At 44.0% G+C, this 27,210-nt stretch overlaps 1 protein-coding gene across 11 annotated transcripts in view; it reads right to left on the bottom strand.

The window, feature by feature from the left end:
• The window catches only part of LOC128874008 (band 7 protein AGAP004871-like), a 249,293-nt gene that overhangs the window by 122,640 nt on the left and 99,443 nt on the right, over nucleotides 1-27,210 (bottom strand). For 6 of the 11 annotated variants that reach the window (XM_054118209.1, XM_054118208.1, XM_054118200.1 and 3 more), the window contains exon 2: nucleotides 9,619-9,650. The exons of 1 other annotated variant lie outside the window; for it this stretch is intronic. Coding sequence is in view for 3 of the 10 variants with exons in the window: in XM_054118200.1 (XP_053974175.1) it covers nucleotides 9,619-9,650 (32 nt within the window). In the remaining 7 variants the exon portion in view is untranslated. Of the gene's footprint in view, nucleotides 1-6,871; nucleotides 7,125-9,614; nucleotides 9,651-27,210 lie in introns of all 11 variants that reach the window. 4 more of the 11 variants (XM_054118206.1, XM_054118207.1, XM_054118204.1 and 1 more) reach the window with 2 other exon arrangements.

Below are 27,210 nucleotides of genomic sequence, written 5' to 3'. Positions count from 1 at the left end.
AATCAACACTTTCGACCAAACATATTCGCAGTCGCTCGGTATAGTATTACAGCCATCAAATAAGCAACTACGCTTAATAGCGCGCTAATGGAGACGACCAGCCTACATTGTCGTCGGTTTGCGACCAAACGCAGGCCTAAAATTACTTTCGACAGCAGAGAATTTGTCAACCAGAGCTCACCGTCGACCAAAGCCTATTGTCAACCGTGTACCAACAACAAAGGTGGACGAGTCGATGAGTCAGCGATGCATTAGCATCGTCGACGAGTGTGTATACGCTGGCTGGCGATCAGGCAGCCCTATCGCAGGAGTGCATTATCGGTTGGCTGGCTAATAAGAGTCTCCCTATTAATTTCGTAATGGAATTTCATGTTGCGAGCCAAGTTCCGCGAGGGATAGAATGCGATCATGGCGTTCGTTTCAGCGGACTTTCGGGATCGAGATCCCAGAGTACCTCTGCTACGAGCTTGCAACGTAGCTTGACGCAAACTGAAAATTCGTGGAGTTTGGTATGGTTCGGTACGGTCTTGTGTTTGTAGAGCATTGATATTAATTCTTTGAAAGAATTGCATCTTTGGAATCTTCAAACTTCTATTTTAAAGCTTTTTCTTTGTTTAGATCGAGCATTATCGCTCTGTAACCAGGGGTGGGTAATATTTGTAGAGAAAATATTTTAAATACTATTTTAAATAATAGATTCTTCAGAATTCAAATAAAATAGTATTTCAAATGGGATATAAAATTTCAGCAAATAAAATATTTTATTTTTAAAAACACTTGCATGATCCAAAATAAAATATTTATTTACCATTTAAAATACGTATTTTACCCAACTCTGTCCGTAACACTTCAAGTAGTGTCCCACCCTTTATGGAAACGTGTATCCGCACGTTGGTCTCCGTTTTCAATTTCTTTGAATGTTGCGAACCTGGGTGCAGATTAAAACGCGAACCGCGACGAAACTGATACGCTGTTCGCGTTGTCGGCGAACGCGGACCTGTAAGATCGGTTCGACAGATAGAAAATTCTGGAGGAGATAAAATAAACAAAATAAAAAATCCAGCCACCGGCCATGCGGGCATTGTTTCGACGTTTTTATTATAACGGGACGGGGTAGTGCGGATGGAAAATGACACGAGATAAAATACCGAGTTTCCGTAGGCTGGCCTCGCTATTTTTCTTTTTTTTTGGACACAGTCGCCCGCACTTCCGATTACTATCGGCGTTTGCATTCGTTTTCCTTTTTATTTAAAATCGCCAACGGATCGAACCATCACCCCCCACCTCACCCGAAAAAGCTCACCAGCGATTACGATCGTCTGTCATATCTCGTAGAGTATTTTAATATCGACGCTTTGGTCTAGTTTCTAGTACTCCGAGTTTGGCGAGGCCCTGATTCTGGCGCAGTATTGTTCTACCGAAAAATTGCGACCACTGAAAAGGAAGGACTGAACCTCAAGGGCTTAGAAACTTCTATCGATGACTTATACATTGACTGCAAATATTTACGCATTTATAAAATATCGATAATAATTTATGCACGTCACGCTGTTTAAAAGATACGACATACTTTCATCTAAATTTCAATTCGTTATCCACATCTGTAAAAATTTAACATCCACAGTCTACTCGTAAACATATAAACTCACCGAAGACGAGTTAAAAATATTCCGCTTAAATACCGTATGAATTATAGCATCGTGGATTTTCTGCGTATCTCAGACAGTGTTCTTGCTCCAACTTTATTCTTACTTTATTTCGCAGTGCTTCGACGTCAAGTTTGGTAAGGGGGGTCGGACGTTGCGCGCCACTGATTTAGGACTCGTTCGAGGGAACACGCAACAGAAAGGGAAACTGTCGCAAAGTATCCAAGCAAAGTGGGGGAGATAAAAAGGCAAAAGGTTGCTAAGACGTCGGAGACGTCGCAACATCGATTGCCGTTCAGTTTAGCTTCGTTCCGCGTTGCATCTCCCTTCCGGCCTCGACGCGACTCCCTATCTCCTTCGGAAAAGTTGGCGCACTGTTTCTCCATGAAACATCGCGAACAGGTATCCGTACACCCCCTCGTCTCCGTGCCCCTCGATCGACCTATGCAGTCTGCAGCTCTCTTGGAAACTCCGGAGCTTCCCCCTGTCCCAACATTCGTACCTTTTGACGTTCGCCCTCTACGATAAGCAACGGTATTCGACGAAACTTTGGGAGATACGTCCAACTTGTAATCAAAATTATTATCCCGCTGGGCTAGTCGATTTTCGCGTATGTTGTATTAATTTGTTCGTATCGAAGAGTTACGAAATCTAAGCTTTGATACAAAGAAAACATTGCAAAATTTATTGCTAAGGTTTTTTGTTTGGTCCCTTGCCCTTGCTCGTTTTATTTGAAATTATTTTACGTTCACTATCAAGCTCTTGTTCCCGCGCTGTTCCTTTTACCTTTTAATAGCAAACGATTGTTCTTTCCATCTAATATACTATTTAGTCCATAAAGTCACTTTTGAAATAAAATAATATTTCAACGTTATTGCAGTTTCACTTGGGATATTACGGCCGACGGACGGCTCTCGCTCGCAACGGTGAAATTAATTCAACGAAATTAAATCAGCTTATAACCTGTACAAACTTTCGAATAATAATTACACAGAAATAATGATACGTAAACGAAATTTGACGCACAGAAACTGAATTACTTCCGTACATTTTTATTCGCAACACGTTTCGTAATTAATTATCTAATAATCACTTTAGAAAGTAATTTCTCCACTTATTGACACAGCGTGTTCGCGTAATGTGAAATGATTGGTTTTCATATATGGAATAAATCGTAAATATGAGGCGCGAACAATAATTAAAAAAAAAAAAAAAAAGAATACACGTCGAATTGAGTAATCCCCTCCTTTTCAAAGTCGGTTAATAACAAAATGAGCTCATTCATTATTTCAATAACGCGCAGTATTGATCAATTTTGGTTGCGGAGAACGCGGCGGCCGGCGTAAGGGGAATAGTACGACCAGAGTCAGACCTACGATACCTTGTTCTACTAGTTCAGACTCCATCAGCTTTATTGCTTATTTTTCAATGCCGCATCGACGCCCTACTTCCCCAAACACTATGCCAAGTAAATTCCTCCCAGGATCGATCTCCCCTTTCCTCGACAATAGACCAGCCGTCTAGTTTGCCTCGACTCAATAACACTCGACGTTTGAGTTCCATCGATGCAGCAAGAAACGTTAGCAAGCACGACCCACCCACACCCGGATGGTCTCATCGACCCAATACTTGGGAATTGATACTTATCTGTGTTAACGAGGGTGCCATTGGATCGGTCTTCCGAAATTCCCACCAAGAACTGCACTAAACCAATGTCAATAATTCAGTAATGTTAGAGAGAAGTAGAAAGTTCAGGGACTTGGTAGTTCTACTGTTCAAATAAGAATTCTTTTTAACCCTAGAATGGAAGGGTCACTCTCTAGTCTTTCAATGGAAAGATTGAGTAATTTTTACTCCTTTTCAAAATACCCACCTTTTACCTTTTTCTTTCATTGGTACATAAAGTATCAAAGAATAAAGTACCAACATGGTTGAAAATAACAATAAATTTTGAATATGAGTTTTGAATAAAGTGTAAAGAAGTAACAAAGGGTAGTGCAAAAATATAAGAATATACTGTCTGTCCAAGAGAATACAAGCTCGCTAGTAAAAAAAGACGAAGCTCCACTTCTCATCGAGGCTCGCCTACGGCCGTCGGCATCTTTGACTTTATGTTGCGCGCGCTTTCGTGGGGCAAAGAAGATCTCGTCGATCGGCTGGCATTGTGTCGGAATTTGTCGCACGTGAGCACGATTCCTCGTGCGAGCTAAGCAGATTTGGGTGAATAACGGACGGATGCGCCTCGAGCATCGCGGAATTACATGCTTTGACGTAAAGCTTCGCTAACTACTTTCCCCGCGACACGAGAACCCCGGCGACGCCAACTTTCGAACGATCGGCTTTGTCGTACACGAAGCCAACTTATTACAAGTTATCATCCGCCGCCAACCTGCCCCGTCTCCAATGCATTCCCCATCGCGATGGTATGTTACGCCACCTACTCGTTGCTGATAGCAAATACACTGCTCTAATGTAGACCGATCCCGACGGAATTATGGCTATCAATGCTCTCAATGGAGCTACTTCCCGTTCCGGGAAGGTCTGTAACGGAGACCAGTTGGCTCCACGAGAAGAAACAATCAATTTTGTATAATTGTTGGACGACATTGTACCTTTTTAGTGAAGGGTGATTTCACGTTTGAGGGTTCTTTTCTGTGTATCTTTTGTGTAATGTACTCGAATTGATATTTAGGCAACGTGAAGGGGACGCTCAATGGTCCGGGTGATCAAAATTAGAAAGAGTTTTCGGATCTCCATGAAACTTGGTATTTTTGAAACTGGCATAATGTATTTAATATATAGGTAACACTGCAATAATAACTATTTGTGTTCTGCAAATATAATAATTATTTTCTAAGATATAGCACTTCAAAGTCGACGATTTTTCTCGTTTCCTTAATTCTCACATTTTGCTGCGCATCTGTGATAATAAAATCTACTGCGATAATAAAATCTTGCCCATATTTGCCCAATTCTTAATATTACTGCTTTACAGTCACAGATGTAGATTTTATCGTATTGTTACTGATGGTAGCCGATGGTAGCTTGAATTTTCCTCACGCATTACCTCAGAATGGTGACTGAAAATGCAAATAGATTCAGATCAATGCAGATCGTATTCTATGACCCTGATCTCATTGAATACACCCTTCGGTGCTCCCATAAATTACCAATAAATAAATGTTCGTTAGAGAGGGATTTAAATTTTGCAGGGGACACCAAGTCTGCGATGCTTTTCCATAATAAACTAATTTTCGAACCGTGAAGTCGTCAGTCCGTCCGTACTTGCGCGACAGCGAAGTCGGAAGAAAGGGAAGCAACTTTTCCCTGGCAATTTTCTCCCTGTACCAAAGAGTTACGGTGCTTAATTATCGACGAACAATCCTTTGTACCGCGGCGCCGATGTCGCGATCGCGCGTTCATAAATCCGACGAAACAGCAAAGAGAGCTCGCAGCGGCGGGCAAACTGCGAACACGACACCTTCGGCGCGGCTATATAAATCAGGACGGCTGACTCCGTGAAACCAAAAGAGAAACTTTTCGCGATGTTCCAAATCTACGGATCGAAGCGAAACACTGGCGGCAAGAACACTGCGCGGCTTGTTATTAACCCCTGGAGCAGTGTTTTTCAGGCTGAGACAAGTACACTTCCATGCTCGTTTGCATTCTGGTCGAACAGAGGTTCGACCATCGACGGAGAGGTCAAAGAGATTTTGATACGATGATCTGGGCTGGCACATCGCAATTATTTTGCATTGCTGAATGTAGACCACCATTGAAGCAAAGTCTGTTTTCTTCTTTTAGACTGCAGACGTTGATGTATTTACGGTATAATTAAAATGGGGAGTGCACGAATGCAAAAATATATACAGTACGGTTTAGAAGATTGAACATACGTTCGTTTAAAGGTCTATTTACACATATCCGTAACGTGTCAGTTCCGTAATGCTCCATCAGTGTCGGTGATTTTAAATATTTTTCTGTTGTTTTTGAATGGGCATGTTTGCACACGTTCGACACCGCTCCGTAACGTTATTGATACGGTACGGATACGGAACTGACAGTTACAATTTTTCTTCCGTAGATACCTCTGAAAATATTTATCCCCATGGTCATCCACGATCCAGTTACCCCTCGCGTTTCAAATTAATTAATTACACGAATAAACTATTACTCCAGCAAATTAATATCTCGTTAAACCAGATCGTGTTATATGTTCTCAATTTCCCTGAAGCAGACCTGACCACCGTTCGATATCTCTCGCGACTCGCGTGTTTTGAACATTTTCGCGACGAGTTATAAGAGCGTAAGAGGGAGCAGCTTGTTTTCAGAAGAAGAGCTGGGATATTGAAGAAATTCTTCGGCGAGTGCTCGATCGATCGACAAATTCGAGTCACCTTCTCGTTTTCATCGTCTCGTCGGGAAGACGAGTGGAAAGAAAAGGGGAAAATCAATACCGTAAAAGCGGCTCGATAAAGCCCACTCTCTCGTTTAGAAGTTATAAATTCCCTCGAGGCTGATTTTAAAACGTTTTTCCGTTCCCATTCAAAGACGTTTCGCTCGACGGTCTTTAAAACGTTACAGGACTGTAGCTAGTTAAAAAGATCGCTGCTTCCAATTTTTTCCTTCGAGTAGAAGCTTCCGAGAGTACTTTGGAGCTTTGTTCATGCGGAGGTTCGATAAAATGTGGAAGATACGATTTTTTTGGTAGCCACGACCGTAGCCTAGTCTTCGCTGACCTGCGAAAGGCGGGTGAGCTTATCGCGCGTGAACTTTAACCTTAAAGGTGGGCTATTGTAGAGAGTGGGATGAATGTAGACATGGAATACAGAGTGCTTTGGATGGAGGCACCTAAATACCCCTATTCTACGTAGGACGATACTTTGATCAGATATTCTCAGGACAATGTTACACTATTACGAATAGCTGTAGAAAAAAAATGTATCGAGTATTCGAAAAAGTTCGTAGCGTGCCATTGCACGATTTCATCGCATCGTTCCGCGATTGGTCGATCACAGCGTGATACATCTTTGACATAAAAATTTTGATAGAGCATTTTGTCCGTAAACATCACAAATTTTTTTTCACAAAAAAATTCAAAGTTACAGTTAAAGGCTGAATAAATATATAGTAAAAACTTGAAAGCTCTGTGTTTTTTCATCTCGCTATAAAAGATTCTGAAAAAACCGCTTTAATACCTCAACTATAAATTCAATTACCATTACCTTATCGCTCAGAAAATTCCCCAACATTTCCTCTTGTTCGACTTCGACGTGCTTGCGTGACAGTTCCCTCGGATTGGTTAGCCATGACTCTACGAAGTCCGCAATGGTCGCCTATCCTTAGCAGATGCTTCCTCTACTCCGTGACTCGATAGATCTTGGTCCGAAGGAAGTAGCCGCGTCGAGTAAATGGTCAGCTCGTCTGGGGCGAGTTGCGGAGGATCGAGATGGAAGGAAGGGACCTCAGCTGTCGAGGCTTTAATCAATGTATCGTGGAATTTGGAGTTGATTAACTTCGATCGCGATACCCTGACTACGAGTCTGAGTGGAAATAGCTGTTGGAAGGTCGGCCTGGCTTCCACGGGCTTCGAATGGACTCGATGGGAAGAGGCAAGGACTCGAGCAGCGTTGAAACGATTGCTGCCGCTTCGATGGCTGGGGAAACGTACCGTTGCTTTTCATGTTTTTGTGTAAACGTTAAACACCTTCCCGTCGATGCTATAAAAGATTCGCGACAATGCCGCGCGGAAACAAAGAATTCCAGACGGAGCAGCTTGGGTGCGATTCTTTCACTGTTTTCCTCACCCTCGACCTTTTGTCGCGACGAGCGAGCCTCGTGATTTCAATTACACTCCGCGCGTTGAATTAACGCTCTCGTAATTTCTACGTGATAAATTTATTCGCACGGGATATTTTCATGATTTTTGCTACGTGTGCGCGATCTAGGAAGATGGAAAGTTTCGCGAGCCATGGCATTCGAGTACATGAATTTCACGGAATTATAGAAAAATTGATAACGAGTAATTGTCCAACGAGATGCGTAATGAATTTTTGTGAAATAGTAAATACGATATCTCGCGGGTTGACGGAATGATAAAGTATAAATTTAAATTAAACGAATCCTCTTAAGCGCTAGAAAATAAAGGAGAAATTAATTCAAATTAAATACGGTGCCATAAAAATTGAGATTGAGATTAAAATAATATATTAAACCGTCCCTTGCAACGTTATACGCATTCGCGTTATTTGGTGACATCGACGGAGGGAGCTTTTTTCGGTCCCTATAGAATCGGTAAAATCGGTAATTGCGCAGGGGACGGAATCCAGTCAAAGATCCAATTAGTCGCGCACCGCATTTTTCGCGTAAAACAACGGACGATGTAATGGCATTTAATCGGATAACGGTATTACAATGAGATTAATATGGGAATCAAAAAAATTTACTGTTTATTAATTTCCGGAGGAGCTGGATGGACAGTAGCGATTGATAGTGGATGGTATATTAAGGTATTAACGTTTCGATACAGTAGGGATGATCGCGCGGCTTTGGTGGCTAATTAATACATAGTTAATAATTCTCTATTCATACAGGTTGGACCAGAGAAATCCCTAAACTCGAACTACTGGATATTTCGCGACAAAGGGAGGAATCTATCGATTCGCGAATAAACCCACCCTTCCCTTTGAACGTAAATATTAGAGGGAAAAGCAAGTTTCAAGTAAACATCGAAAGGGTCGCAGTACGATAAAATTAATAAAAAATAAATTTCCAATATTGGTCTCGTTCTTGTAACGACAACGCGATGTATGTATAGAGAGTTTCGTTACCGGGTTTATACGTGACGTCGTTTAAAGCGCAAGCTCGTTGCTCCTCCGACCGACAGTTTATGACATTTTCCACGCACAGATTATTCGATGCGTCGGTCAATCAAACTACGTAGCCGGGTGATCGAGAAATTAATTGTGGCGATCCCTTGCCGGGGAAACTCGTTAATCTCGTTTCATTTTTTAACTAGATTATCGAACGGATCGCGATCCGTATTATCACTCGCATTTAAAGCTGTTTGGAATCGGCGGAAGCGGTAAAAGGCTCGACGGAGGTCGGGATTATTCAAATACAAAAACGGAGAAAAATAATTGGGGATCTGTCACGCGAAATTCTTGGAAAGTGAGTTGAACCTGACAGAAAATATTATTCGTGGTTACATAGTCTGGTAATCTAAAGGCTCGTCTAGTTTGGATCTTCCCAATCCTTAGAGCCTGATTTTTCAAATTAAATTTAAAGAGTATCCATGTATTTATTATTTTAACAATTTTGACGCCTGATGCTTATTTCTTTAACTTTTGTTCGAAAGAACATTATGCATACGGCCAAATATTAAAAGCAATCACGTTTCGTTTTGTATCATCTGAAATTTCCTTCGAAATCCTCGATATGTTTCTGGCTTAAAAAAATAGTGTCAGCCTAGTCGATTTAAATTTCAATCCTGACAAGTTTTAACCCTGTAAGTCTGAAATTACTTCAGACACTCCAAAGACACTGACTTTACAGTTTTGCGCCTGAACGTTATTTTCACAGCTTCTTTGTTTAACTTTTGTTCGACAAAACATTATGTAATGGTAACGTGTATACAGCCAAATATTTAAAACAAACTAATTGCAAGTATGCAATTATATCAAATCGAATTTTCTTAGAATTGAGTCACCATTGAGTGACTCATTATTATTATTTTCTTTTGTTCACCGTCGTGATGGTGATTCACACCCCCATTTTTGTACACGCGTTATCAGGCGATGTAAGTATTCCCCGCGCGACGAAGATTCCGTAGGATCCTAACGAACTCGTAAAACCGAATTCCCCGGGACAATTTGAGCAAGTGGAAACGCGAAACGATTATTCGCGTCGTTTGAATTCGTATCACGCGACACGCAGGAATTCAAATGCGACTATTCGGTGGCGGGATACCTACGAAATTGGTCCTCTTCGAGAGGGTGGCTCCACCTGAAATTAAATAAATATACGTTAGTAAAAGATATCGACGTATACGAAGAATTCAACGATAACGAAGCAATTGGAAAATATACGGTAAAGTTTGGAGAATTCGCGCGAAACGAAGGAAACCTGGTGCAACCCCATACGCTCGAGAACACGGAAAAATATATTTCCTCGCGAACGAACGCGCTAAGACACCCGCCGAAGAATATTTTTCCTGCTCAAGGAAAACACTCGAGGATCGAGGAGGTAAATCAAATCGGTAGGTAGGCGACTCGAGACGCTCGAAACTACGCGGGAGAGGGTACGGGAGAAAAATTCACCGCGATAAAAGTCAATGTGTCGGAAAGTATTTCACCACTGGCTGGAGAAAAACAAGGGGCAGGAGGAGCACGGAAAAGAACGATCGGACGGACGGCGTTTTATTTTGCCGTGCAAAGCTGCGAAGCCCTTACAAATGTCGCGCTATTAAACGGATGTTAACATGGCTGTTGCGCGTTCCTTGAAACCGACCGCTTTATACTCGCGAATCTCAGTCGCGTAAACGTTTCTCGAGAATGCGAATGTGCCTCTAAAGTCGATGATTCTAGGGGGAAGGAACGATTGGATCCAAGTCGAGGTGGCACCACGTGTTGGAAATGTCGCGTCGTTTATTCATTGGTTTTGATCTAAGAGAGAAGTAAAATCGCCCTTTGAAGGCCTTAAAGTTTTTAGTTTTATTTAGGGAGCAAGTGCTGACACGGAAAGTTTCACGAGTCTCTACGTGGCGTCAATTTTTACCCCTGCTCTGTTATTATCACCAATGATTCTCGATATTAGTAGCAGTAGTATTATCACTTAAAAGCTTCCATATAAAACACGATACATCCCTCACCAGAAAAATAAAAAGATAAAATCGCTCAGCTGGACTGGGGGCATCGTAGAAAAGACGATTACGAGACTGTGGGAACGAGCAGCGTCCTCTCGACGGAAGCTGAGCTTACAATGGAAATCCCTGTCGTCATTGTGTGTACACAGGCTTTACCATTCGCCAGCGGAGGTAAATTCGTGGTCAAGGGTCGACGAGCAATATTTAGAATAAAAATAAAAGTCACTTTGTCCGTGAAAATCGTCCCTGTCGCGTCGTCAGGGGCCACCCTGCGTTCCTCCTGAGCGTCGCAAATGCGCAACATTTTTTTCTCGCGGTGTAACCCTCTGAGAAACAACGTCCAAGACGAATGCGCCGCTTTAGTGAAAAAGAACGGGCCTTGGTCGAGCATTAGGATGGTTTATTTCGTCGCTTAAAGTGCGCGCACCCTTAACGGGCCGCCATTAAACCGATGTTAACATGACTGCGCGCTCAGCCCCGGAAGAGAGCCCGTAGGAGGACGGTAGAAGAACGTAGGAAGGCGGTTCGATCTTCGAGTTCGAGGGTTGCGACGGACAATACAGCGGTCGCATGCGGAGATGCTCGGACGGCAGCTTCATCGATCTCGTTAAAGCTTCCCTTTGCACGGGACCCGGTTCTTTATCCTCGCATTTGCTGGATCGCCTCAACGGCCTCGCTCTCTTTTTCCCCTCGCTTTTCTTCCCTCGTTGATCCCCCGTGCTCCTCGTCCGCGATCGAAGCTGCTCCGGAGGCTGGATCTTGACGCCAGCCCATCCACGACCTTCTACAACACGGTCAGGACCGTCTGGGCCAGCGGCGATTTCAGATTACACCCACGAGGGAACCTCTGTTCCGACGTTCCTCCCTTTGACCACACGACGTTGTCTTTCATTGAGCCCTATGCGTCACTCTATTTATAGTGCGCGTGTAGGGGGGGTATTTACATGGTTACGGGGTGAATACAGTGATGCCTCGCTTTCGTGAGGGAGGGTTAACCGTTTGCACTCGAGGCCTTTTTTTTAGTATCTACCAGTGACTCGAGATCCTTTCTTATCATTTTATTGCCACGAGTGCTAAGCTTTCAAGATTTGAGAATCAGGTCACCTTTACTTCACCGACAATCATTTTATTGGCACTTCGAGTTTCAAAGAAATTAAATCTAAAGAAACATTATTGCTGATAGATTTGCTGCGTGAAACCTAATGGTGACTGAGAGTGACCTCTCGAGTGCAAAGGGTTAAAAAGAACTTGTGTCGCATAGCGTCCTCTATTTAAAACGAGTATTCTCTCCGAGTTCCACCCAGCTTGATATCGAACGCACGAGTCGACCCAGAGAAAAAAAAAAATGTTGGAACGAACGGAGCAAAAGAACGCGGATGGAATGATCGTCCCGCTAAACGGCGCGTACAAAGATCGATTACCGTCGAAAACAGGGCGCGAAGTTGTCGAGTCCCGGGATGAGTTTCCCTAGTCGGTAGCTCGCGTGACGTCGGCCAATGAACGTCGTTACACGTCAACGGCGCATAATCGGCGAAATGCCATGATTACGAATCGCGCCGGAGGCAGTCGATAGAAGATTAATAGACTGCCGGGATAGTTGAAACTTCATCGTCCCCGTTGAATATTCATGTCGCATCTTTTACGGATTTTTCCTGTTCCATTTTTGCCCGCCCGACCGGCCGAGCGCCGTGCAGTATTTTATTTTCCGAACTACTCTCGGCCAGCTTCGCGGCTCGTTGCAAATTTACCTCCCACTCGCAGTCTCCCCGGAGAACCGTTCTCCCCGTTTTCACGGATATTGACCGCGCTTTACTTACATTCAAACGCAATTCCCGCTGATCTCGCTATTTATCTCGCGGCGAAGCTAACTCGCGGCCGCGTTTCCGGCGGCGTTCGGAGTCCACTCCGAAAATGAAGTAAATAGTGTAACCGCTACCGGAAATTCTAAGCTCTGCGCGAAAACAAGTCCAGGGAACTCGGAATCCTGTCAGCGAAACTGATTTAATAAAAATGGTCAAAACTGTTTCCATGCGACGTGGACGAAACGTACTAAAGTTAAACACGGAATATTTTTACTATTCACGATGCTGATTATAACATTTTAATTACTTTTATGTTTTCCTATAGACGTGGAGTTACCTTCCAGTGCTTTTCACTGGGGAACTAAACAAATTAATTCTGAATGTAAAGTATCAAAAAAGAAAAAAAAATGAATTTAAATGAATCGAATAAAGTTTGATTATGTAGCTTCCAATAGTCTGTGAACAAAGCTTAATCACAGTAGAAATTTTCAAGAGTACTAGACTGGGAGTCGACGTGGTACCTCGTAGCGAGTGTTATTTTTTGCAATCTGACCCGATATTTTACAGAGAAAAACACCAACTCATCTGGTCATCTACACCCCGATGTCATATACAATCCGAGAACCGTTTCCTTTCGCAGGCTAGCGTTGTCAAAATAGCCCCCGACGAATGTTCTCTTGTTTTTAACGCGACGATCACTTGGAACGACTTTCTGACGAAGCATCTTGAAGAAAGTTCCCGTTCGTCCATCGAGCCAGACGGTACATTAGTCGGCCGTCATCGTAAAACACAATATCGTCGGTGAGCCGATGTTCATGGGCGAGTAGTTCGACTATATCGGGCAAGTAGACCGTAAGACCTCCGAGGAGCCAGCTACCCGTCGAAAGACGTAATACTCGCGATGGTTTGAAATTCTTAATGTTCCCCGGTCTATCGTAAAGTGGAGCGTTGCTCTGGGCCGGATTTATCTCGGCGAGAGTCTGTTTTCCTCGAGATTCGAACGTCGCGGAGCTTTTAAACCGCCTCGAACGGTGCTCGAATCTACGAATCGCGATGCTTCACGGGGGCTTAAAACGGTGTACTTAGTCTGTTATTCGATAACAAGCTACTCCCGCGGTGGGAGATTATTTTGTACAACGTACAGTTCTGTTCGTTTCCAACGGAAGAATTTTCAAAAAACAGAAACGGAATATTAATATTTTGCTCTTATGATGAAATTACACAGGTTTTTATTAAAACCATGGAGCTTTGTTATTCGTTACATCCGATTCTTTCGCATGAAATTTCTCCAAATGTAACGTGATGAATTTACGATTGTTCGATAGTGTGTTTAATGCTTTTCAAATATTTGCTAATGAAATGAGATTTGATTGCTTTTGTTTCCTAATCGACTGTGACTTTATTTAATATATTTACTCTGCACTTTTGACTTTGTTGAATAATTTACCGTGATTCTATTACATATCTGTAACCTGTTTAACACAATTGTCTGGTGCTTTATAAAAAAAAAAACTAGCATCCCGCGTCGCAGTTTCGCCTACGTACCTTTCTTGTTGTTTTTTTTTCGAGACGATTCACCGGACAAAACGAACTAGTATATATCATTCAAACTTTGCGGGTTCTCTTTTGGGTATTTTTACGCGGATGTAATATCATTTTTCTTAAAATAACATAGCCTATATTACTCCAGAGACAGCAAGAAAACTACTGTTAAAATTTTCTATCAATCGGTTAACTATTTTTTGAAATTTGTGTGTACATACAAACAAACGCTGTCTCTTTATATGACAACAAGAGTAAGATAACACTTTGTGAGAGACATCCTGCTACAGAAATTGTGTAAAATAAAACTATAAAAATAGAATAGATCGCACTGCTTCGCGCGCGAATATTTTAGAATATCCCAAAAGGAAAACTGAACAGCTCCAGGAACGAGTGGACTCGGCTCTCAGGCCCGACACGCCTTTCGCCACTCCGCTCGACAATCGAGACGGCTAGATGAGAAATTTCATGGATTCTTTCGACTCGAAAACCATCTCTCCACCTTCTCTGTGTATCCGTCCAGCCCGAAGGCGAGAGGTCCGCTCCAGACGATTGTCGGAGCGATGACAAAAAACCTTTCTTTGAAAGCGGTTAATCGCTTTCTGCAGCAAGAACGATACCCGAATGGTTCCCTCCTCGATGGAACGGACAATGTACCGGTGACTCGAACGTTCGTTCGCGTACCATTCGAATCTATGAATCCTTTGATGTCCGGATGAAAGAACTCGAGCAAAAATTCTGTCAACGAGTACCGCCATGCAAACTCTTCCTCGATTTCTATATTCTTATTTTTTTTAATTTAAAATTCTCCTTTCTCGTTTTATATACCCGTTCTCTATATTTCACCATTTTTGGCTTTGATTACGGTTGACATCGTCCGAAAATAGCATTCCACGCAAGATACGATGCAAATCGAAGCGGATCTGGAGAGTCCTCGTCGCCGTGAAATTACGAATTTCGTATTATATGTACCGGGATCTCTTATATTCCAGCCGGATTTCAAAAGACAGAACAACGTCGGTGCTCAAAATGAAAGCGTTCCCTAAAAACTGCCGTTTTCCTTTAGCACAAAGGACCGTCTGATTTCTCAAAGGGCGATTTTCACCCTGGAACTGGAACGGGCACAAGAAACCCCGGTCTGGCCTTCGCGCTGGCGGGAATTTTAACAAAAGGGCTAGATTACTCCGAACGAGAAGGAGCTCGCTGCTGGATACCCGCGACGATGAAAACGCTGGAGGTTCATCGAGCGCTCAACGATTCTGCGTAACAAACGCTCGAGAATCTCGCTACGGAGAAATATCGAGCCTCTTCCTTCCTAAAATGCTCTTGAGAAGAACCGTTTGCGTAGACGTTAGAGAGAAGATCAGAATTGCGCGACTGTTTCTTAATAACGAATAGCTACTCCCTGCCGACATAAATTTCGAGATAGTACTTCAGATATTATTTGAGGCTTAGCTGAGTTATTTGTGCGAGTCCTTGTTCTTCGAAAGATTTTTCAAGAGTGACAGGCCGTACTTCCCGATGCTTGAAATGTCCCAGTAAAATTGCATTGTATTTTTAACCGACTTCGAAAAGGATGAGGTTACTCAATTCGACGTGTATACTTTCTTTTCTTCTTTTCTTTTGTAGTTATTCGCGAGTGGCCATGAATAATCCGTAGCAAATTGAAAGTGTTAGCGCAGAATCCGAGCTCCCCTCTGTCGTCTGCCGCTTCCGACTCGTTTCGCCGGTTCATCTTTCATTCCCTGCGAGCACCTTTTCTTTTTCGAGCTCGGTCTTTACTCGAAAGAAGTTTCGTTTACGGAAACGTCCGACTGCCTTTCGCGAAATGAACTTTTAGCTCAAAGTAGTAGTTGATAATAGACGTAATTGTGCCATTTAATGTATTCTTTGTACTATCGCTTCGCGACAGTTAACTCCGCGAGGAAATTACTATTAATAATCAATGCTCTCTTCGATTATTTGCTTTGAGACCAACGACGAACTTTCGTGCCTATCGAAATACTCGGAAACAGTTTTAACGAACATTTTGGGGCAACTTGAAATTTCAGATATCTAGTGACAAAATGGAAAACAAGCCTGAGGGGTCATTCGAGCAGCCTAAACCACGCGACAGGGAGCACGCACCTGTTGCAACGCCTGCGTTAAAAATGCAGGCTTGATTCGAGCGACGAACGGCCTCACCGAGACCGAACGATATTTCTGGATCGTTACTTCCGCCTTGGTCGGCGGCTGGAGATACGGAGGAGCCTGTACTCTTTTTTTTTGCGGGGAGGCTGGGCAAGAGATCGACGCGACCGAATTGATTTACGAGCGAACTTCCTGCGAGCGATCCTCCCGCAACCTTTAGCTCTCGACTGTGTCTGCGCGAAATGGGTTTCGAAATCGTATTAGGATACCGCCACTAGCCAGACCGCCGCCCACAGACTGTCCGGAACAGCGTGCGCCGACCAGAAGATATTTATCGATTCCATGTCTTTGTGTGCGGATGATTCCAATAACGAAAGAAAATTGCACGTGGCGCTTTCGAACTGAAGACTCGCGTTAAAAGCGTAGAATTTCCATTTGTATAAGTTCTAATGAGCTTTGCGCCGATCCAAAGGATGAGGAAACGTATCCCGGACTAAAGCAAACAGAAATTAATAGAGCTGGGAGAAAGAACGAAAGATAAAGTATCCGGCGTTTAACGGAAGCATACGTTCGTGAGTTATGGATATCGGAGGTAAGAAAGTTGAATTTTCCCATGCCTTTGAGGAGAAGATCAACGGGGACGGAGGGATTGTAATTTTTCTGCAGGCACGAGGTATGTTGCGCGAATTCAAAGCGAACGGGAAAGACGGCAGCGTCGATATCCGCTGGAAATATCGGCTTCTTCGCGCCAGGCTCGAACTCCTTTCCCTCAAAACTCTTCCCCGAAGGAAGCTCATTTTTTGCGAAGAAAGCCGAGTTTGAAAAACGTGTGATTCTATTCTCTCTACGACCTTTTTTCTAACTCATCGTTGGCACAATCATTATATCGTCGCTATAAAAATGTCTATAGTTTCCTTTATTAAATATTTCTTCTAATATATTATTATACGTGGAATATATTTCTTGAACTCACGGGAGTTTATTCCTTTTAGTTTCTGGATCCAAAGCTTATCGGGCGCCTGCAAGCCTTCAAGAGCGTTACTTTCTCCCGTGGAATATGTTTTTGATACTCCGCGGCGTCAGAGGAACGAAACAAATGTGGATGCTTCTGAACCCGAGTATGAGAATACCTCTGTGAACGCGCCATTCCTGATGAAGAGATAAAGGGTAACGAGAGACGACGAATAAATAACGACGGAAAAATCCGGTCCCGGCGGAATCGTTCTTCGAACAGAGGACGAGGCGTTTGAAATTTTTATACCGCGAATATAAGCACAAACGGAAGGAACGGTTGATTTTAGCGTAACAAAAGTACAACTCTGGTACCCACGGGGACGAAAACTTCCTCTCGGTGGGCACTCCTCGTCGCGAGTCGAATGTTTCATGGATTTTTCCATCCGAAGAAAATTCCCCGCGACGAGCGCAATTTTTACCTCTTTTCGAGGGATCTTCTCGGGACGACTCGCGAGGTACCGTCCCTGTAATTTTAATAACGAGGGCAGTGTCCGCCTCGCTTTGATCCCAGCCTTTTCAAGACCACGCAACGCGTAGCCTTCTTTTACGAACGACGACGTTGATACTCCATTAAACGCGTGGGCCAGAGATTCCGTCGAGCCGGAATCATTTTAAAGCTGATTATTTTACCTTCAAATGTTTTCTTCGGCGCGAACTTCAAAGGCGCGCGACATCAAACAAGCCACGGCGACGACTCAATTACCGCGGATTTTAATTAACACGTTACTCGAGGGATGGGACTCTATAGGTGGCTATCGAGTTCATTTAGTTGTTGCAATAAGAGAAAGGAATTTCTTTTGCAGAAGTGTTTGCAAAGCTACTTCTACTTCTGCTGCTCCAATTTCAATCTATATGATAATCACGCGTTTGAAACTTCAGGAGAGCATTCCGCGAGCATCTAATGCAATCGTACAATTGGACTATTACATCGTGACCGAGACTCCTCGTCTGCGACGTTCCGAGGGAACCAGAGAATAAAATGATTGCCGGTAGTTTGTGCACCAGCGCGGCGCGACGTACTGTTTCCGGCAGTAGCGCGATTTATACAGAGTCAGACGTCGAACGATGGTTTATCTCTATCGCGGCGTCGTTAACGCAGGAGCCAGACTGTCGTACGATTATCGCTACGACCAAGAGGGCTACCTTAAAGACCCTATCGCAATCTCTCTGTCGATGTAATCGCTTTCAATTTGCTCTAGAATCGCGCGCAGCTAAATCCACGGTGTAATATATATATACTTGCTTGCCATACTTGCCATGCTTTCGATGCATAAAAATCCTCGATCTATCTACGAATAATAACTCCCTTTATGTGAAGCTCCATTACACCCAGATTAACACGAAACGTCCCGTGTTCTATCGATGACAAAAACGTTCAATTATTCGATCGCAAGTATTAGTAACGATCCTGAACTTTGGAGCGTTTAGAGCAGAGGCTGGCGCCGTAGTCAGCAATCAAGGAGACGTTGCTCTTAATGATTTCTGTCGGGTTGCCGCGTCATTAAGCAGCCTCGGTGAAACGAGTTTTCGGCTGGCGCGACGTTTATCTCGGGAACGAACGGAACGGCTACGTGAAAAGCGTGTAACGCGATAGGCGGTCATTTGAAACTGGCACAGGAGAAAAAAGAATAGCGAAAGAAACGCGGCTAGTTTTTGCTCGCCTCCATTCAGAGGCGAAATAGGAATACTTCGTAAAATTAATCACGCGTCGCGCGGTTCGTGCGCGAACGAACAATTACCATTCAGCGTGTTCGCGAGCGAGAATATTGTAATTAGCATGGTGTATTAGACTTAACGAGCTGGCGATGAACGTTCATGACTCTTAACAGAGAGGTTGTTCTCGGGGACGTTATATGAAGTCACAATTTTAGAATAACGTAGAGGAAAGGAAACTGACTCATTTATCTAAAATATGTATAATAAACATTAATGATAATATACATGTTGTAACATTCAGAAGGTACGACGCTTTCATTTATAAATGAAATAATATTTCTATTTTTCTGTATCTATGAAAACATGAATTTGCATGAACATTAGCAAGTCTACCAATATTCTTAGAGTCCTACAGCATACGACCGTTTCGATAATAAATTGATTACGAAGCAATCTCGTTTCGATTCGTTTCACCTGAAATTGTCTTCGAAATTCCCAATATGTTTCTACCTCAAAAAAGTAGCATCATCCTTGTCAATTTAAATTTCAATCCTGACGAGTTCTAGCCCTGTAAGTCTGAAAATCCAACGCGGGACTCAAACAAATAGACCTACTTTACGGTTTTGCGCCTTCGAGGCTGTCTTCGATATTCTCGTCAGGGGACGAATTTCGCCGGTGTCCGTCGTTGGACAGTCTCTGGCCTCCTGGTGCGCAGCGACCGCGCGTCTACGCTTCCAGGAAGTGTTTGGTAATCAAATTTCTTGGACCGTGGGCGAATCTGTAGGAACCGGACTTCGCGAATGCCAGGAACATTTCCCCGGAGGTCGGATTCAATTTCGTCCAGACTGAGACGCAGAATTTCGCAGTCGTGGCTCTAAGCTGCCCCGTAAACTCGCGCACGAACGAAACTCGAGCAATAAGGCTCCGCCGACTGTCTGCCTTCGGACATACCGGGCGCGGGACGTAAAATAGAACGAGCGTCCCAGACGGGACGGGACGAGGACGAAAAAGAACGCGGATAAGTAAGTAGGCAGATCGATGGGTGAGCAACTCGCGGTATCTTTTGAGAGACTGCTGCCACGACGAACGGGAACTTTCGCTAGACGGGACGAGGGAGACTCAGGGAAATCGATAATCGATGACGGAGAAATCGAGAATTAAGGAACGCCAAGAATATCATCGGTGAAAGTCGAAGCCGAGGGAAGAGATTTATGTTGCGAGGGAAATGGACGACGAGGAATTTGATACCGCGTAATCGGTGATAAGCAACTCGATGGTGTATACGCAGTGCCTAAGCGACGACGCCAGGATTTGCATTGAGAAGATCGATGCTCCGGGGGGAGGAAAGTTCAGCTGCTTTCCACAGGGGATTAGCAGGGTGGGAACTTTTATAGGCTTCGTTATTGGCTCGAGTGTACTGTCTGAATTTGTTTAGTCCAATGTTTTTGCTGTGTACGTGACTGGAGTAAATAAAGAAATGATTAAAGTGGATAGGTACGGGTACAATCCTTGCCAAAATAAAAGGCAAGGAGTATGATTTAAGAAAAGAACGGGTAGAATTTAAAAATGGGATGTGAAAACATACTGATCACTACTGGGTATACTACAGGAGTTTAAACTAATATCTTGTACTCTGTACATGATGCGAAAATGAATAAATAAATTATTAAAATGGGTAGGTACAAGGTACAAGGAGTATGATTCAAGAAAAGAACGAGTAGAATTTAAAAAAGGGATCTGAAAACATACTGAACACTACTGGGTATACCACAGGATGTCATAACAATCACGAATTGATTTAACTTGTCCTCCAGTCCTCGACAGAAAACTATTTAAAAGAAATTGGATTTCCTTCGGGTAGAGAAGAACAAGAACAGAAATCGTATTTTATAATTCATTTAAAAGAAAAAAGAAGTGTCTCGACGACTGAGAACAAAAATGTTATCCACCCAATTTGCTTCGGAACACCTTCAAAGAAATCTAATAAGAGCACGACTTTTTCCTAGCGTTCCTAATGGAGACTTTAAGAAGTTCGGGAGATCCATCGGACGGGAAAGTTCGTCACGGCGTGATGTTTACCGTGATGTCGAACGCCGGCATTATTCGATTTCGCGACGCTTCCGAGTTTCGCGAAGTTCTAAGCTAACTTCTTCTCGGGAATGTTATGAGACGTCGAACACTATCCGTGGTATATGAATCGAGCACGGTACGGTGGAAATACGAGCGAAATACAATTGGTACCAGACAGCGACTCGACGCTTCTTTCTGTCCTATTTTCTTTCCACTCTTCCGTTCCCATTCTGCGAGAATTTTTCGCCGCTGGACAAAGACCGCGGCTACTCCACGGGCTCATCAAACGACTCTCGAGGCGGATCTTAAAATTTAAGTTGACCCCGTAATAAAAACAGCGCAGCCCCGAGCCAACTCGTCCGAGTTTCTACGACCGCGAGAATCCTTCCTTCCTTCCTTCTTCGTCTTCTCTTCCACCAAGGTGTTCGAAACTCCGCGAAAACGGTTAACGGATAATCCGACTATAGTCTGGCGAGTACAATCTTATTTCCGCTTAAACGATGCAATAGGAGAATAAAAGCAACTCGTTCGTGATTGATTCGAAAGATTCGGAATCTAACAACCGACGCTGGCTCAAGCTTTTCGTCGCCGCATCATCGGATAGGTGTCACAACAGCCCCTATTCAACGTTCAGGCGACTGTGGAGCAATCATCTACCTGATCCCATCCTAGATCCCAAAACGCCGTATCTTCGCTACACCGCGTGAACACAACCGTTAAGTATTTTTAACCGACTTCGGAAGGGAGGAGGTTACTCAATTCGACATGTATATTTTTTTTCTAATTACGAGACGAGTAGCCAGGTCGCATCTGAAAGGAGCCGCGTCGAAGCTCCTCGAGCCCGTGGACGAGGCAAAAATGTCGAGTGGCCCGCGCTGTATTAAGAACACCCGTGCACACGCGAGCCGTTCATCCGGCTTACAGAGACGGATGTGTCCCGGCTGAAAGTGACAAACTGGCGCATTAGTTTCGCGAATTTCTTGCACGAATGCATCCCGACCTCTGCCGTTGCAGAACACCTATAGCGAAAGCTGTGTTCGCGCGCGGCAGAGCTGTCACTGGCATTGTTCGCCGAATGAATGATTAGGAATGGGTTTAAACCGAGTTCGACGTCGAGGGTAGTTCCCCGGAAAAGTGGAAAGTGGGAGCGTAGAGCCGTGACTGATTGAAGTGTGCGTCTGCCATTGGAGCCTGAGAAGAATGCCTCCGAGAGGGTACACTCCGAGCGAATCGGTTCTCGCCACTGGAGCGCCCTTGCTCGGGCATCTGATAGATATCGATGCGAAAGTATGTAAGGAGGAATATCTTTGACGGATAATATAAGGAGGGCTTTAGGAAGGGAGGATGGAAAAACTCTGTGTCTTAGTAAGTGTGGGATGCTGGTTGAAGGGACACGTCGGGAGCTTTATCTTTTTTGTAAATGGGAACAGGAGGTTCGAGTGACGGAAGACACGAGGCGATAGGTAGCAGGTGCGTTATCAATCCAACGCTTCGAATTGACGGAATCAGCGTCTAAGGGAGAATATTATCCTTCAAAGATATTTCTCTTAAATAATAGACGCACTCGTCTTTGCTATCGCGCGAAACAAAGCGGAAGCTTTCATTTTAATCTTTATCCTCTTTCCTAGAACCTTCCCCTCGCATTTCCATAAAAATATTAAATCGAATTCAAAGATACCAGGCATCTGGCCCCCTCGAGATTCATTCCCTTGGAACTCGACGACTCTCTTTGCGTCGTCTTCGCGGCCATTCAGCCCCGGCTTAACGCTGTCAGCAATAATTTCTGTAACCGGGTCTTCGGAGCTTTCGCGGGACACGCTGTACAATCACCGGCGCACGTCGAAGCATTCGACGTTAGAGCGGAGAACGATAAGTCGAAAATCGGATTAAGCCCGTCGCTAGCGATGACTGCGACGAGTTGCACCGGTTTGCAAATGACCCCCGCAGCCCAGCGCGGACGCGTCGAACCGGAGGCGTGCGTGTGAGCGTGGAAACATCCACTGGGTCACTCTGCAATCCCGTCGACGAAACTTTGCCGCGACGAGTCAACGCCCGTGCTGATTGTAGCACTTCTCCCTGGCAATTGCGCCCCGGGCTAAATGCATTACGCGTCCATAAAACGCGCCGCCCCCGCAGTTTAACCGTTCGCGGGCCATTTTTTCTCGGCGCGGCTGCCGCGCTAAAAATCCGGGCTCCCCGTAAATACATCGGAAACGTTAACGTTAGTCCGCTGCGCGTGCCAACTTTCCTTCGCGCTTAACGACTGCGCCCAATTTTTTCGACTCCGTTTAGCGAAGAGTATCCCGATCCGTGATTTCAATGGGAACCGAGGAAGAATTACTATACTCGAAGGTGCTTCGGATTTTTCCGAATCCAGTGGATCGCGGTTACGTTTGCCGATTGTGAAAATCAACCGCTATAATTCACGCCTCGCTAGTCATCCGAATCCTCTTGTCACCTAACTCAGGGACGTTACAGCTCACGCGCGTAGATTGAAAAGATACTACCTTCTAGAACTATGCAATAGATTTAATTAACTAAATACAGACTCGCATATCGTAATCAAACTAAATAGTAAATTCTAGAATGTAAAGTAACTGAAACTTACGAACCATGCCACTGTAACACGCTAACCTAATTGCTTATAATTTTCTATGAGGATTGATTCCAATTACTTAATTAAATAAAAAAAAAAAAAAAAATTGTGAAAATTCATGCTGATTTTTTGTCTACTCGCGAACGAAGACATCGCCCACCCAATTACGTTGGTATTTGCACACCGATGTCGAGAGAACGAGAAACCATCCGAATCGACGAAAGAGTCTCTTGAAAGAGTTTTTCAGAAAGTAGTTTGAAATGCATATAGAAAGATCGAATTCAATTTCGGAGAAGTCAGTTTTCTTCGGCTGGACAAATTTCACGGGATGGCGAAGTTCGGAAAAAATTCGAGCGCGTAATCAAAGTTAAAAAAAAAAAACATTTTTTATTCTGAAAGGACGGATCTACGAACCGATGTGAACCGAGCATCGTTTATTCAGTGGTGCCGGCGCTATCCCGCGAACATCCGAGAAGAAAGTTCGGTCCCGCGATCCCCGAACGCTGCCAGATCATTTCACCTAACTTTCGACGGTAATAAAACGCCGCGACGCCTGCAGACCTTTATAAAATTCATCGGACAAAGAATTGCCGAAACCTTTCGAGGTGGGGAGGGATCGCGAATGTATATCTTGCACCTTCCAGCGAAACATACTCCCGGCCGCGACGTATATATCGTCGAATATATTGGAATCGCCGGGAACGAGAGGAATCCTATACGGAGACACCTAGGAGATCGTAAAATATTAAGTAGACACCATAACCCGCGGGATATTCCAGCCTCGGTACAGGAAAATATACCCGAATCGGTAAAAGTCAACGACGCGGAAGGAGACCTCGATTCATTGCCCCAGCTCGACCCATGAATATGTTTCGTTGGCGACGGGTCAATTCTGTCCAGAAACCTGTAATCGATTCGCAGTTCCGTCGCGATTGGATCATTCGGGACTAATTTAGGCCTTCGAAATTCAGAAATATTGTTTACCACGAAATTATTATTAGTACAATCGAATGACCGTCACAAGCCTGCCTCTAATAAAGCTTCTAACCCTCAATCAACAGTTGCTGAGTCGAAACGACGAACTCCGTAAGTAGAATTGACGAGAAATGGTCAGACATGAACGAGTTGTAGTGTACCCCAGACAATATTAACCCTTTGCACTCGAGGCTTTGTTTTCTGGTATCCATCAGCAACTCGAGATGTTTCTTAGCATTCTATTGCCATGAATTCTAAGCTATCTAGATTTGAGAATAAGGTCACCTTTACCTCACCGACAACACATTTTATTGACACTTCGAGTTCCAAAGAAATGAAACCTAAAGGCAACCTAGTGGTGACTGAGAGTCACCTCTCGAGTGCAAAGGGTTAATACTCTCCTTTCCTGAATATTTCCCTGACCTGAAAACTCCCAAAGCTGGGGAGGAGCTTTTTCGGTCGGATGCGCGACGTAAGGTATCCGTGGTGGACGCTTATTGACTGTTGGACGAAGGTAATTCTCGACAAAGAGCGCTCGGAAGCGGCGCGGGTTACTCTTATCGGGAATCTCCGGTACTCGGGCCACGAAGGACGAAGTGGGCGTACAGGAGGAAGGCAAGAAAATGCCAATAACTTTCGATCCGCATCGGGCATCGGGCATCGCGAAGGCCATCGCTCGTAAAACGTCCAGCGGATGCTTCTGTAACTGCGGGCCGTGCAATAAAATGGTGGCAACGCCGAGCGTTACGCGTTATTACGCCGTATTCGGGCATGCGCCGCGTCTCTTCCTCCGTTTATTTCGACTTTTCCTAGTCGATACCCTCGTCCGGGGTTCGATCTTGATTTCTTCCGGCAAACACGTCCGAAAGAGCCGGGGATCGCTTTCGAACGACATACGTGGAATTTTCAACGCTTTGGAACTCCCATTTCCTAGCCTTTCCCCTAAGCAGAGATGCATGGGTTTCTATTTGGATAATAGACGTCGAATTAAAGATAGAATCTAGTCTTAAAATAAGAGGACCCGAGGAAGAGAAATATTCCGATGGAAAGTGTAATAAAATAATTTTTGGGAAAAAAATATAACCGACTTCGAAAAATATTAAATATGCACTAAAAAGTCTTGGATCATTTTATCAACGACACCAGAGGCAGAGTTAAGCTAGAATTAGAATCCTACTTGTCCCTCGGCCACGAAAGTGTGCCCAGCAGTTTGCGAGACAGGCTCGTCCCCCGAAAAGAACAAAAGGTCGATATAGTAGGAGGGCACCGCCGGGCGATATAGTTTCCCGCTAAATAAAGCGAAACCAGAAAAATACTCGCGTCTATGTCTTTGTTTCATTCCGTACGTCGAGCACGAACCTTGTTTATGTCATGTACGCTTTTCCTTCTGATATCGGCGATATTTGTCAGAGTTCTGTCCAAAATGGAGAAGCGATGCACGTACGAATACGTGCATCGTGTTTCACCAAACGATCACTTGACGCGGCTCTTCGGTTCTCTATTTTCGTCCGGTTCCAGCGTGAATTCCAGCCGCGTCCTAACCTCCTTTAAAAGCGACACCGTTTCCGTTTCGTCGCGAACGACGGTGACCGATTTCGAGAATCTAGGTAGGCGCAATATTACAAAGGACACCACCGTGGACTTTTTTGCTAAATTAAATTACGTGGTGACAGATTAATCGTTCGATTAATCGTTAACCATTAAGCAACAACCACGTGCGAGACTCGTGTTTCACCAAACGATCACTTGACGCGGCTCTTCGGTTCTCTATGTTCGTCCGGTTTCGATATTCGGGGCGAAACTGATTATCACGAGCCTGGCCCAGACTGTTGGAGCTTAATTTGTAGCTTAAGGGAGTATCCTGAATTAGGAGGCCTAAAATTATTTCACTTTATTTTATCACTTTAAAGTGATATCTTTTTTCTAAAAAGACACGTTTTTTTCAAACTTGACAAAATTTCAAACGTCACAATTTTTTTCTGGTTTTGTCTATTTCAGACCAAAAATACGACCCGCATTTTGCTCGTCGATAGGAGATTTTAATAATTGCGAGGTGCTCTACAAATGTGCGTCACAGTCGACTTCAATATTTCTTGCTGAACAAATTTGTACAGACTATTGAAATATATATGGAAATAGTTTAAAAAGTTCGATAGATTTAATTATTTTTTTTCCATTCTAAAGAAATTCTCCAAGAAATACTTTTTTTAGGCCTCCTAATTCAGGATACTCCCTCAGAGGGTTGAAGCTACCATGAAGCTACCATCGAAGCTATCTTTATCGGATATGGAAAATTTCCATGCTACGCGAATAATTTAATAGAGAAGAATTCCTGGAAAACCGACGCAATTATTAACGAATTTTTTCGCCAATGACGGAAAGCGTTTCGAACACGAAAATTCCGTTCCGTTTCGAGAAAAATCGCGATTCGTCGACGAGCACCGAATCCGCGCGAGGGAAAGAGAGAGACACGAGGGATTTGCACCGCGCGTCAAGGCATCATACGGATAAACGCAGCCGACTGGCTGACAGATGCAACTCATAGCATGCATCAAGTCTGGTGCGACTGACAGTTTTGTACGAGCACTTCCGTTATTGGTCGAGCACCGAAAAGCTGGTACAAGAGGCAATGCGGTTGCCTCTGTCACGCTCGACGAGATAAAGTATCGCGCGATAAGAAGTCGGCTTTATCGATATTAAAAAATTCCTTCCAACGAAAACCGAGCGAGGCTTCCCGCTGGCGCCGTCGGGAAAGTATCGATGCTCCGAAGTCTCGATTCCCCACGCGCGTCATTTTTACATCGACGGCGCCATTTCTTCCCAGTTTTCGCATTCGTCAAATTATATCTTTGTTTCGCGACTTTTGTACATATTACCGGTAAAATAACTTTCTTTGTTTCGATGCTTTCGTGCAAT

The sequence above is a fragment of the Hylaeus volcanicus genome, chromosome 3 (genome assembly GCF_026283585.1).
Source record: "Hylaeus volcanicus isolate JK05 chromosome 3, UHH_iyHylVolc1.0_haploid, whole genome shotgun sequence".
NCBI classification, from domain to species: Eukaryota; Metazoa; Arthropoda; class Insecta; order Hymenoptera; family Colletidae; genus Hylaeus; species Hylaeus volcanicus.
The sequence above is the reverse complement of the archived record's forward strand: the minus strand, read 5'-3'. Positions and strand labels throughout refer to the sequence as shown.